This window comes from Berghia stephanieae, chromosome 14 (assembly GCF_034508935.2).
Source record: "Berghia stephanieae isolate SIO BIC M18660-M18661 chromosome 14, UCSD_Bste_1.3, whole genome shotgun sequence".
Taxonomy (NCBI): Eukaryota; Metazoa; Mollusca; class Gastropoda; order Nudibranchia; family Aeolidiidae; genus Berghia; species Berghia stephanieae.
This window is the reverse complement of record NC_088373.1, coordinates 17960721-17974012: the sequence shown is the minus strand read 5'-3', so window position 1 is coordinate 17974012 and position 13292 is coordinate 17960721. Positions and strand designations below refer to the sequence as shown.

At 37.4% G+C, this 13292-nt stretch overlaps 1 protein-coding gene across 6 annotated transcripts in view; it reads left to right on the top strand.

Annotated features, from left to right (window-relative positions):
- LOC144959741 (DDB1- and CUL4-associated factor 8-like) overlaps window positions 1-13292 on the top strand; it is a 36271-nt gene that overhangs the window by 613 nt on the left and 22366 nt on the right. For 4 of the 6 annotated variants that reach the window (XM_078892448.1, XM_078892451.1, XM_078892450.1 and 1 more), the window contains exons 2-4: window positions 1773-3000; window positions 9228-9337; window positions 13027-13167. In XM_078892448.1, the coding sequence (XP_078748574.1) occupies window positions 1845-3000; window positions 9228-9337; window positions 13027-13167 (1407 nt within the window). In that variant the 5' untranslated portion in view covers window positions 1773-1844. Of the gene's footprint in view, window positions 66-1772; window positions 3001-9227; window positions 9338-13026; window positions 13168-13292 lie in introns of all 6 variants that reach the window. The other 2 variants (XM_078892452.1, XM_078892453.1) reach the window with 2 other exon arrangements.

Sequence of the window (13292 nt, the reverse complement as noted above, 5' to 3'; positions counted from 1 at the left end):
CAAAGTTGACCAATCAATCTTTTATTTTGATTGTGATAAGGTTTGCAAACAACACGTGTGTAAGTGTAAGACTCCTTTGCCTTTATTGCCTTTATAAAATTCTTATGTTTATATATCTATATTAATTATATATAAATATAATCAAATTACTAATTTAACCTATTAATTTTAACTGAGTAGTTTGATATTTTTCAAAAATAAAAATTTATATTTTTTTTTTTTCATGGAGCATAGACAGATAGGCCTTTAAATAAAAGCCATTTAATATCATATGATGAGATATCTTACTTTAAGATCAAAGATAAACTACAGGGTTCCAAAGTTGTGATGAATGATTTTACTTTTACTACTCAAAATCAAAATTTACAATTGCAAAACGCTCAAAATCTGTGTCTGGGAATTCCCCCACTGGACCGCCTCTCGATAAACTGACTGCTGATTGAAACGACACTGGCATGGAGAAAAGAGGGTTGGTCACTGGGCCGCCTTCTGATTGAAACGACACTGGCATGGAGAAAAGAGGGTTGGTCACTGGGCCGCCTTCAGTCTTGATGAAATTTGGCATAGACAAAGACAAAGTTCAATGAATTAACTAGATGCCTTTTCTTTTCTTTATTTTGCTCTCTCAATTAAAAAAGAATTACAAAAGTTTTTCAAATGACGTCATTTTTATCAAATTATAATTTTTGACATAATGCACCGACATAGATTTCAGTAACACCAAAAGAATGATAACTCCTTTGTTTAGATCTCAATTTGACTGATTAAAAATAACAAATGATGAAACATTTTGCGGAGAAGACGTAAGTGACAAACATTTTATTTAACAACCAAACAGAAGCTAAATTAACTTAGTAATATTGATAACTGTACATTTGGCATGTGAAACAAGCGCTGACTTTTGCTTCAAATTATTGTCTCTGTGATATTTTGAAAAGAGATCATATTCATCTTCAAACCTTACATGGTGAAAATGATTTGAAATTTGAAGCAAAGTTAAGTTTATGAGAGCTCTTCTATTCCTCTCTGTGTAGTTGCTCATCTTAAATTGGAGTTTTATAAATTTTGCGTGAATAATAAAGGCTTTTATTTTGTTCTGGCTGTAACAGCTGGGGTCACTTTTGTTTCTTTCTTTGGATAAGTAAAACTTCAATACAAGGCAAACAACTATTAATAGAGAGTGGTGGTATTGAAGTAAGGGTTCCTGTATACGTGATTTAAATTTTTTAATGTGTTGAAATGACTGTTGTAGAAGTTACACTTGACTCAAAATGCAAGTCATATGGAGTTTATTTGGTAACTTTATTTTGAAGATAGCCCACCCTAGAAAATATTTTCCATTTCCCGCTTTCTTTCAAATTCTGTCTTAGTTTAAGATTAAGATAAAAAGCTAAAGAAAAATGAATAAAAGAACAAAATACCAAACAAAGAGTGTTTCAGACTCAAACCCCGTCTTCAGCCAACAAAAAAAAATAACAACAGAAATAATCCATTACTTATAAAAAAACTAGATTGACGACAGAAATATTCAAGACGAATTTTTCTCTGTCGTCGATCTGTTTTTTTAGGCATGTATTTATTTTTTGTTGTTGGATGAAGAAGGGCTTTGAGCTTGAAATGTTTCCCGTCTGCTATTTTGTTCTTTATTGAAGCTGTTTTATTCATTTTAGTTTTTTACCTTTTACAGTCCAGAGCTTGGTATCCAGGTTTTTTTTGGAGATATTTGTTAGTATTTCACAACAACCACGTAAACGTTTTTTGTTTTGTTCCAGGTGATGCATAAAAAAGGAAGTTAAGTGAATTCTATAATGACTTAGAAGGCTCAATATTTCTAAATCACAACAATGGAGAAGGAACAACACATCAGCAATGATAGCCACTCAGCGACAAATGACTCATCAAGTACTTCACAACTGTGTGAGGATGAGCATTCATCTGAAGCATCTTCACTTCTGAAAGATGACAGTGGAATCACTTTGGAGGCAGCTTCAACATCCAGCAAATCTGAAGCATGCGATGAGGACGCCAACTACAGCCTTAGCTCTCCTCCAGGGGTTTCAGTCAATCGAGACACAGCATCAGATGTCGACATGTCAAACGACTTCGTCGAGTCATTAAATGACAGTGCTATTCCTTCATCATCTTCTATTTCAGAATCTAGCAATGATGTGAAATATAAATCCAGTCCCCCGAAAAATGTTGAAAAAGAAGACAAGAGCATGTTGGATAAACTTGCAAGTGACGAAGATAATGAAGAAAGCTCTCAGCATGGTGCCGACAGTTTGAAAGAAAAACAACAAAGTCAGTCGGCTGATTCTAAAGCTGAAGGGATGGAACCAGAGGTCAAGGCCAGTTCCTCTAATAAAAAGGACTCTCTTTGTAAAAAGTCAAAAAACAGAAGTGTAAATAAAGTCGAGAACTCTGGTGAGGAAACCGAGTCTACAACGGAAATTGACGTCGATAATGTTCAGGAGGTTGGAAATGAAGATTCTTTGCCCAGTTTGACATCGACGGAGGATGATGAAACAACTGAAAATAAAGCCAGTTATAATTTAAGGCCACCAAATTACTTTTCCAGTAAATTGTTCAGTAGACGAAGGCAAAGACGAAGACGGAGGAGAGACTTGAGATTAAGCTCGGATGATTCGTCTTCGAGTGATAATGATGATGATGGTGGTTTTAATGATGATGAAGATGATGATGATGATGAAGAGGAAATCCAAAATACAGATAGCACCACTGATTCCGACCCATCAGAAATTTCAGATAGCGACGCTGTCAAAATTGCTTCAGATATTATTGGAAAGGCAGCTCCTCTTCCTAATTGGTTTGCTCTACAGGAACTAAGTCGTCGTCAGTACGGATGCACTCAAAAACAAAGTCTTTCAACTTTTAATGACAAAGTCCAAGGCAGTATTCAGATGGCTCGGAGACTTCAACTGGTGGACTCGATGAAATACCATGAAGGATGTGTCAACTCTTTGTGCTTCAACAGAATTGGTGAGTATCCTCCTACTGTGGTCTGAAAACTGAACTTAGTACTAAAATAAAAACCTTGTGTACAACCTACAACACTGTGAGGCAAAGCAAGAAATAAAAATACAATAACAAAAACTCCCTCGAGGCAGGCTGATTTTTTTTCTTGTATTTTTCTTTTTTTATAATAGTAATGATAATTTATATAGTATTATAAGAGTTACTATCCTATCCACTGATAAAGTGTTATATCCATACATTTAATGTTTTACTCTGATACTGCCAGGGCCTAGCCCTCTAGTTTGCTTGTAAATTTTTGGACTCCTTTTTGATCTCCAATCAATCTGATTACCCTAAAATTCACAATCTCTGTGAATCCATGTGAAAAGTGATGGTGGATATTATTTCCAAATTTGTCAAGCCAAATGCCTGGACAGTGAGACTGAAAGATACGTATAAGACTGTATAAGATTAGCCTGTTGGATAATTTCTCCATCAGGGCAAATTTCTTTTGAAGGTTGAAGCTGTTGCCCAAATGAATATGTAGGAGATCAGTCAATTGTCTGGTGGAATCAGCTTTCATTCCATCCTTTGTATTTGTATTATATATAATGACATCAATGGATGGATCATCCTTTGTATTTGTATTATATATAATGACATCAATGGATGGATCATCCTTTGTATTTGTATTAAATATAATGACATCAATGGATGGATCATCCTTTGTATTTGTATTATATATAATGACATCAATGGATGGATCATCCTTTGTATTTGTATTATATATAATGACATCAATGGATGGATCATCCTTTGTATTTGTATATATATAATGACATCAATGGATGGATCATCCTTTGTATTTGTATTATATATAATGACATCAATGGATGGATCATCCTTTGTATTTGTATAATATATAATGACATCAATGGATGGATCATCCTTTGTATTTGTATTATAATATAATGACATCAATGGATGGATCATCCTTTCTATTTGTATTATATATAATGACATCAATATCTAATATCTAGTGACGGTGGATGGATCATCCTTTGTATTTGTATTATATATAATTACATCAATATCTAGTGATGGTGGATGGATCATCCTATGTATTTGTATTATATATAATTACATCAATATCTAGTGATGGTGGATGGATCATCCTTTGTATTTGTATTGTATATAATGGCAAGAAATAGATCAGCTTGGCGGAAGATGACCTCCGACGTCTGCTTCAGATATGGAACTACATGAGATGAGATAATGACGTCAATGGATGGATCATCCTTTGTATTTGTATTATATATAATGACATCAATATCTAGTGACGGTGGATGGATCATCCTTTGTATTTGTATTATCTATAAGGACATCAATATCTAGTGACGGTGGATGGATCATCCTTTGTATTTGTATTATCTATAATGACATCAATGGATGGATCATCCTTTGTATTTGTATTATCTATAATGACATCAATGGATGGATCATCCTTTGTATTTGTATTATCTATAATGACATCAATGGATGGATCATCCTTTGTATTTGTATTATCTATAATGACATCAATGGATGGATCATCCTTTGTATTTGTATTATCTATAATGACATCAATGGATGGATCATCCTTTGTATTTGTATTATATATAATGACATCAATATCTAGTGACGGTGGATGGATAGGAGTCCACCGGACAGAATGCGATTAAAACCTGGTGATTCTTGCACACACATACACAAACAAATACACACACACACACACATATACACACACACACACACACACACACACACACACACAATTCCTTGCTTTGTGGATTTCGGAGTTGGGGTTGTCTGTAAGTGATTTGGCTGGATAGACAAATATGCCCATGCTAAAGTATTGGATGTGACAAAATGTTTAGTTCTAAACCGGATTATACTTTAGTCACTGGTGGATTGCATTGAACTTATAAACTAAAGTAGACATACAGAGAGAGAGGGGGGAGGGGGGTAGTGTGGTGTCAGTCAGTGGGGTGTTTGGATTATAGAGTCATATAATCTCTCTAAATTGTAATCGTTTGTTCTCAAAATAAATGTTCTGATCCGGAAACAAGAATTTCCTGTTTCCGGGTTACAAATAAAGAAGTAAATAATCTGGCCCAGATGACTTGTCTGTAATGGAGACGTCCGAATTGTGGAGTTTTGGATCAGATAGACCTGATTGAATACTGTACTATAATGCTCTTCTCCATTTGAACCATTTCCCCTTTTGTCTTGTCTGTAGTATAATGCTCTTCTCCATTCGAACCATTTCCCCTTTTGTCTTGCCTGTAGTATAATGCTCTTCTCCATTTGAACCATTTCCCCTTTTGTCTTGTCTGTACTATAATGCTCTTCTCCATTTGAACCATTTCCCCTTTTGTCTTGTCTGTAGTATAATGCTTTTCTCCATTTTAACCATTTCCCCTTTTGTCTTGCCTGTAGTATAATGCTCTTCTCCATTTGAACCATTTCCCCTTTTGTCTTGTCTGTAGTATAATGCTTTTCTCCATTTGAACCATTTCCCCTTTTATCTTGCCTGTAGTATAATGCTCTTCTCCATTTGAACCATTTCCCCTTTTGTCTTGCCTGCAGTGCGGGTGGTTGGATGGGAGCATCACCCTTAAATCATATACCTATGATGTTCGCATGGGTGTACGATCCGATAGTGATGTCGTTTCTTCTTCTCTTTACTAGCCTATCCTGCTTCTTTGGTTTGTGATTGTATTTTTGACAGGGGATATTTTTTTTTTCTGTAAATCTTCTGCCTGTTTGTTCTTGGTTATTTATAATTTAGCTTATGATATCTTAAAGTTATGATTTTGATTTACATTTGTACTATTTTTGTTAGATTGCTTGTTTTTTTGTTTCAGCGGTCTCTCATATAACCTCAATTGTGTTGGAAGAGACCTAAAGCAACAAACAAACAAAACAAAACTTGCCTGCAGTATAATGCTCTTCTCCATTTGAACCATTTCCCCTTTTGTCTTGCCTGTAGTATAATGCTCTTCTCCATTTGAACCATTTCCCCTTTTGTCTTGTCTGTAGTATAATGCTTTTCTCCATTTGAACCATTTCCCCTTTTGTCTTGCCTGTAGTGTAATGCTCTTCTCCATTTGAACCATTTCCCCTTTTGTCTTGCCTGTAGTATAATGCTCTTCTCCATTTGAACCATTTCCCCTTTTGTCTTGCCTGTAGTATAATGCTCTTCTCCATTTGAACCATTTCCCCTTTTGTCTTGTCTGTAGTATAATGCTTTTCTCCATTTTAACCAATTCCCCTTTTATCTTGCCTGTAGTATAATGCTCTTCTCCATTTGAACCATTTCCCCTTTTGTCTTGCCTGTAGTATAATGCTCTTCTCCATTTGAACCATTTTCCCTTTTGTCTTGCCTGTAGTATAATGCTTTTCTCCATTTGAACCATTTCCCCTTTTATCTTGCCTGTAGTATAATGCTCTTCTCCATTTGAACCATTTCCCCTTTTGTCTTGCCTGTAGTATAATGCTCTTCTCCATTTGAACCATTTCCCCTTTTGTCTTGCCTGTAGTATAATGCTCTTCTCCATTTGAACCATTTCCCCTTTTGTCTTGTCTGTAGTATAATGCTCTTCTCCATTTGAACCATTTCCCCTTTTGTCTTGCCTGTAGTATGCTCTTCTCCATTTGAACCATTTCCCCTTTTGTCTTGCCTGTAGTATAATGCTCTTCTCCATTCGAACCATTTCCCCTTTTGTCTTACCTGTAGTATAATGCTCTTCTCCATTTGAACCATTTCCCCTTTTGTCTTGTCTGTAGTATAATGCTCTTCTCCATTTGAACCATTTCCTCTTTTGTCTTGCCTGTAGTATGCTCTTCTCCATTTGAACCATTTCCCCTTTTGTCTTGCCTGTAGTATGCTCTTCTCCATTTGAACCATTTCCCCTTTTGTCTTGCCTGTAGTATAATGCTCTTCTCCATTTGAACCATTTCCCCTTTTGTCTTGCCTGTAGTATGCTCTTCTCCATTTGAACCATTTCCCCTTTTGTCTTGCCTGTAGTATAATGCTCTTCTCCATTTGAACCATTTCCCCTTTTATCTTGCCTGTAGTATAATGCTCTTCTCCATTCGAACCATTTCCCCTTTTGTCTTGCCTGTAGTATAATGCTCTTCTCCATTTGAACCATTTCCCCTTTTGTCCTGCCTGTACTATAATGCTCTTCTCCATTTGAACCATTTCCCCTTTTGTCTTGCCTGTAGTATAATGCTCTTCTCCATTTGAACCATTTCCCCTTTTGTCTTGCCTGTAGTATGCTCTTCTCCATTTGAACCATTTCCCCTTTTGTCTTGCCTGTAGTATGCTCTTCTCCATTTGAACCATTTCCCCTTTTGTCTTGCCTGTAGTATAATGCTCTTCTCCATTTGAACCATTTCCCCTTTTGTCTTGCCTGTAGTATAATGCTCTTCTCCATTTGAACCATTTCCCCTTTTGTCTTGCCTGTAGTATGCTCTTCTCCATTTGAACCATTTCCCCTTTTGTCTTGCCTGTAGTATAATGCTCTTCTCCATTTGAACCATTTCCCCTTTTGTCTTGTCTGTAGTATAATGCTTTTCTCCATTTGAACCATTTCCCCTTTTGTCTTGCCTGTAGTATGCTCTTCTCCATTTGAACCATTTCCCATTTTGTCTTGCCTGTAGTATAATGCTCTTCTCCATTTGAACCATTTCCCCTTTTGTCTTGCCTGCAGTGCGGGTGGTTGGATGGGAGCATCACCCTTGAATCATATACCTATGATGTTCGCATGGGTGTACGATCCGATAGTGATGTCGTTTCTTCTCTTTACTAGCCTATCCTGCTTCTTTGGTTTGTGATTGTATTTTTGACAGGGGATATTTTTTTTTCTGTAAATCTTCTGCCTGTTTGTTCTTGGTTATTTATAATTTAGCTTATATCTTTAGGTTATGATTTTGATTTACATTTGTACTATTTTTGTTAGATTGCTTGTTTTTTTGTTTCAGCGGTCTCTCATATAACCTCATTTGTGTTGGAAGAGACCTAAAGCAATAAACAAAAAAACCCTTTTGTCTTGTCTGTAGTATAATGCTCTTCTCCATTTGAACCATTTCCCCTTTTGTCTTGCCTGTAGTATAATGCTCTTCTCCATTTGAACCATTTCCCCTTTTGTCTTGCCTGTAGTATAATGCTCTTCTCCATTTGAACCATTTCCCCTTTTGTCTTGCCTATTCTCGTGTGCTTTTATAAATCGAGATTATTTTTTACTATAATATTGTGTAATTTTGCTGGTGTTGAAATATGTTGCAAATGCAATAAAATCCTTATATAAATGATTTGAAAAAGATGAATAGAGCTCATTAGAATTAGAGTGATAAATAAGTTTCATGACGACACGAGAATGGTACGGCCTTTGGGCCAAAAGTTTATCATCATCTCTTTGTGTAGCAGTTACTATAGTGTAACATTGTAGGTATTAATATTAATAATTGGTTTGTAGAAAGTATTTATTATTATTATAGTGCGGCTATGTGGTCTAGTGGTATGACACTCACTTTCGGATCGGAAGGTCCTGGGTTTGAGCCTCGCGCTCGGCGCATAGTTGAGTCCTTGGAAAAGACTCTTTATTCACATTCTCTCACCGTACTCAGGTGTAAAATGAGTACCTGGCCATTAACAGCATTGTCTTTGTCCGGAAAATTGTAATATCGCCTAATAGGCGTTATGTCCCGTCCTAAACGTTAAATGTTGCTGTTGACCAGGGACCCCTTGTTGTAAAGTGCTTTGAGCACATTTAGTGGATATTGCGCTATATAAAAGCTCGTTTAACAAAAAAAAAAAATAGATTATTATTACAACTTATAAAACACTCATAAGGAGTTAAGTGATATTAAATGTTCAGAATGGTTGTGTGGTCAATTTGAACTTGGTTTGAGTGTGTGACAGATGGACCAAACAATTAACAGTCATAATTATTAATCATTTGTTTTCTGTATTTTTTTTGGGGGGGGGGGGATCAATATCAACCAAGCTTTCTTTATTCCCATTTTCATTGTCTCATGTTTGTCTGTGTCACATTTGATTTACACATTGGAATTACAACTTATGATTTACACATTGGAATTACAACTTATGAATTACACATTGGAATTACAACTTATGATTTACACATTGGAATTACAACTTATGACTGTTTTGGTTTATCTCCATTTTCCATTTCTACAACAAGGTACACTCTTGGCAAGTGGGTCGGATGATTTGAATGTGGTTTTGTGGAACTGGCAACGGGGTCGTCCTTCTCTCATCTACGACAGCGGTCATCGTAGTAACGTCTTTCAGGTACATTGTCATGCACAAAAATCAATAGAAAACAGCTTTAAAAATGAAGAAAAAAACAAAACAAAACTCAGAACGTTTCAAACTTAAAACTCTGCTTCAGCCAATAACAAAAACATTAAAAGTGTTAATACAGCACTTTAAATATGGACTGGTGGTGAAAATTATACAATTAAAATAAAATTGAGCTTTATATAGCGCAATATCCACTAAATGTGCTCAAAGCGCTTTACAAGGGGTCCCTGGTCAACAGCAACATTTAACATGTAGGACGGGACATGACACCTGTTAGGCGATATTACAATTTTTCGTACAAAGACAACGCTGTTAACGGCCAGGTACTCATTTTACACCTGAGTACGGTGAGAGAATGTGAGTAAAGAGCCTTTTCCAAGGAGTCAACTGTGCGCCGAGCGCGAGGCTCGAACCTAGGACCTTCCGATCCGAAAGCGAGTGTCATACCACTAGACCACATAGCCGCACAAGTAAGACTGATGGTGACAAGTTGTCTGTACGATGATTTTGATCAAAATAACCCTTTTTCTATAACTGCTACAGTGATTGTTAGAGAGTTATCAAATGTTTTGTTAATATTGTTTAAAAACAAAATTCTTTGCTAGGTCGTAAAGTAAGGAGAGGTAATTATGACAGTTTGTTTGTAAATTTTAAATCATTTTGATGAGAAAACATTCCAACCGATGACGTGACACCCCTGTACAGTGCAACCTCTGGATTAGATGATGTGACACACCTGTACAATGCAACCTCTGGATTAGATGATGTGACACACCTGTACAGTGCAACCTCTGGATTAGATGATGTGACACACCTGTACAGTGCAACCTCTGGATTAGATGACGTGACACACCTGTACAATGCAACCTCTGGATTAGATGACGTGACACACCTGTACAGTGCAACCTCTGGATTAGATGACGTGACACACCTGTACAATGCAACCTCTGGATTAGATGATGTGACACACCTGTACAGTGCAACCTCTGGATTAGATGACGTGACACACCTGTACAATGCAACCTCTGGATTAGATGACGTGACACACCTGTACAGTGCACACTCTGGATAAGATGATGTGACACACCTGTACAGTTCAACCTCTGGATAAGATGTGACACATCTGGACAGTGCAACCTCTGGATTAGATGATGTGACACACCTACCTGTACAGTGCAACCTCTGGATTAGATGATGTGACACACCTGTACAGTGCAACCTCTGGATTACGACTCCCCTGGATAAAGGCATTGACCTCTGGTCCTGGAAACCCCCCCCCCCCCCCCAAAATAGGGACTTCCAGAAAGTAAAACCCTGTTTTGTAACATCGTATAACAATAATTGGCAGTTGATACCGATGTTTGATGCTCGACCATAGTTATCTTGTAGTCTTAGCCAATGCTTTTTTTAAAATGCTTTTTTTCCCTCCTGCCAATGAGATCGTTTTGTTACTGACCAATCCCAACACATGTTTACTATACTGTGTGGACTAATTTCTCAACCACAGCAAAGGAAGTTTATCAATAGATGGAACTCTCAAGGGCTCTTTAGCCTTCCATGTTAGCTACCTGTCTGAGGTCAGTAGAGGTTAACTGATATCAGGCAATGCTGTGTCCAACTGGGGCAATTATGGATATTTACAGTTTTATAATAATATGTTGGATTATTGGGGAAAACAATAACAGCCTCTTTCACTTTATTATTTACATTTGAAAAATCATTTGTTATTCTAACTATCAGTCCAAATTTGATATTGTGGTAAATAGCCATTAGTTTTTTTTGGGTGGGTGTTGAGTTTTATTTTTAATATCGCAAGATGTCAACATGTGGAGGGGATCTAATCATTTTAAGTGCTCATAAATTTTGGTGCTCTGATTTCTTGATTTATTCTTAGTTTTGTTAAATGGAATTCGAGCACTTTTTATGATGGAAACAATGACAATACACATTGGAGAGTGAAAGGGTAGCTGTTATACCCTTTGTAAATAGGAGAAATACACAATCTAATGGTTTTTGGATGCGTCTTCTCTCAGGCGCTTGTCCAGTATTGCACTGTTATGTGTTCACGGGTCTTACACCCCCCTCCCCTCTTTCCGCCATCTTGAAAACTGCAGAATAGCGACATAATTGTCCGATCCCAGGTGATGTTATCCAGGGGTTACACTGTGGCATCTCACACTGTGGCCTCTCACACTATGGCATCTCACACTGTGGCATCTCACACTGTGGCATCTCACACTGTGGCCTCTCACACTGTCACTGTGGCATCTCACACTGTGGCATCTCACACTGTGGAATCTCACACTGTCACTGTGGCATCTCACACTTTGGCATCTCACACTGTGGCCTCTCACACTGTGGCATCTCACACTGTGGCATCTCACACTGTCACTGTGGCATCTCACATTGTCACTGTGGCATCTCACACTGTGGCATCTCACACTGTCACTGTGGCATCTCACACTGTGGCATCTCACACTGTGGCCTCTCGCACTGTGGCATCTCACACTGTGGCATCTCACACTGTGGCCTCTCGCACTGTGGCATCTCACACTGTGGATCTCATCTGAGAACTGTCATGAGAAATGTCATGAAAGGCAAAAATAGGACATTTTTATTTTTGAAAAAATGATTGATCATTTCATTTGCTACCCCATTCATTGGTGTTGATTAACTATTTATGGTTTTAAATGCAATTTAAAAAGGATAAAACTAAAACAGCTGTGAAGAATAATGAAAACAAGTTAAAAGGTTTTTATCAGATTAAAGAGCATCCTTTTTCTTTTTCTTTGTTAAAGTTAAAAACAACTAATTGACCCAGAGTGCCAAGGGTATTCGATGACCAAAAAACAACTAATTGGCCCAGAGTGCCAAGGGTATTCGATGACCAAAAAACAACTAATTGGCCCAGAGTGCCAAGGGTATTCGATGACCAAATAACAACTAATTGACCCAGAGTGCCAAGGGTATTCGATGACAAAAAAACAACTAATTGGCCCAGAGTGCCAAGGGTATTCGATGACCAAAAAACAACTAATTGGCCCAGAGTGCCAAGGGTATTCGATGACCAAAAAACAACTAATTGACCCAGAGTGCCAAGGGTATTCGATGATCAAAAAACAACTAATTGGCCCAGAGTGCCAAGGGAATTCGATGACCAAAAAACAACTAATTGGCCCAGAGTGCCAAGGGTATTCGATGACCAAATAACAACTAATTGACCCAGAGTGCCAAGGGTATTCGATGACAAAAAAACAACTAATTGGCCCAGAGTGCCAAGGGTATTCGATGACCAAAAAACAACTAATTGGCCCAGAGTGCCAAGGGTATTCGATGACCAAAAAACAACTAATTGACCCAGGGTGCCAAGGGTATTCGATGACTAAAAAACAACTAATTGACCCAGAGTGCCAAGGGTATTCGATGACCAAAAAACAAACAACAATACAAAGTCAAAGAGCTGAGTAACGTCAATTTCGTTTCTTCCATTGAATTATTCACAACTTGTGAATGCCCATTTTATCAATATCAATGGGAAGATTAAATTTTCTCTCTTATATTTTGATCGTCCTAGATGAAAAAGTCAATATTCGTTTACCTCATTTCATTTGATAATTGATTTAAAAGCTATACCTGATCCCATCCCTCCCTCTCCCCCCCTCCCTTTCGTCGTACAGGCCAAATTTATGCCATACAGCGGCGATTGTCACGTCGTCAGCTGTGCCAGGGATGGACAAGTCAGACTGGCTGAACTCTCCTTGACTGGAGTCTGTAAGAACACACGGAAACTTGCTCAGCACAAAGGAGCCGCTCATAAAGTAAGTTTAAAAAAAAAAAAACAACAAAAAAACTTTGAGCTTTTATATTGCGCAATATCCACTTGAAGCGCTTTACAATGGGTACCTGACCAACAGCAACACGTAGCATGTAGAACAAGACATGA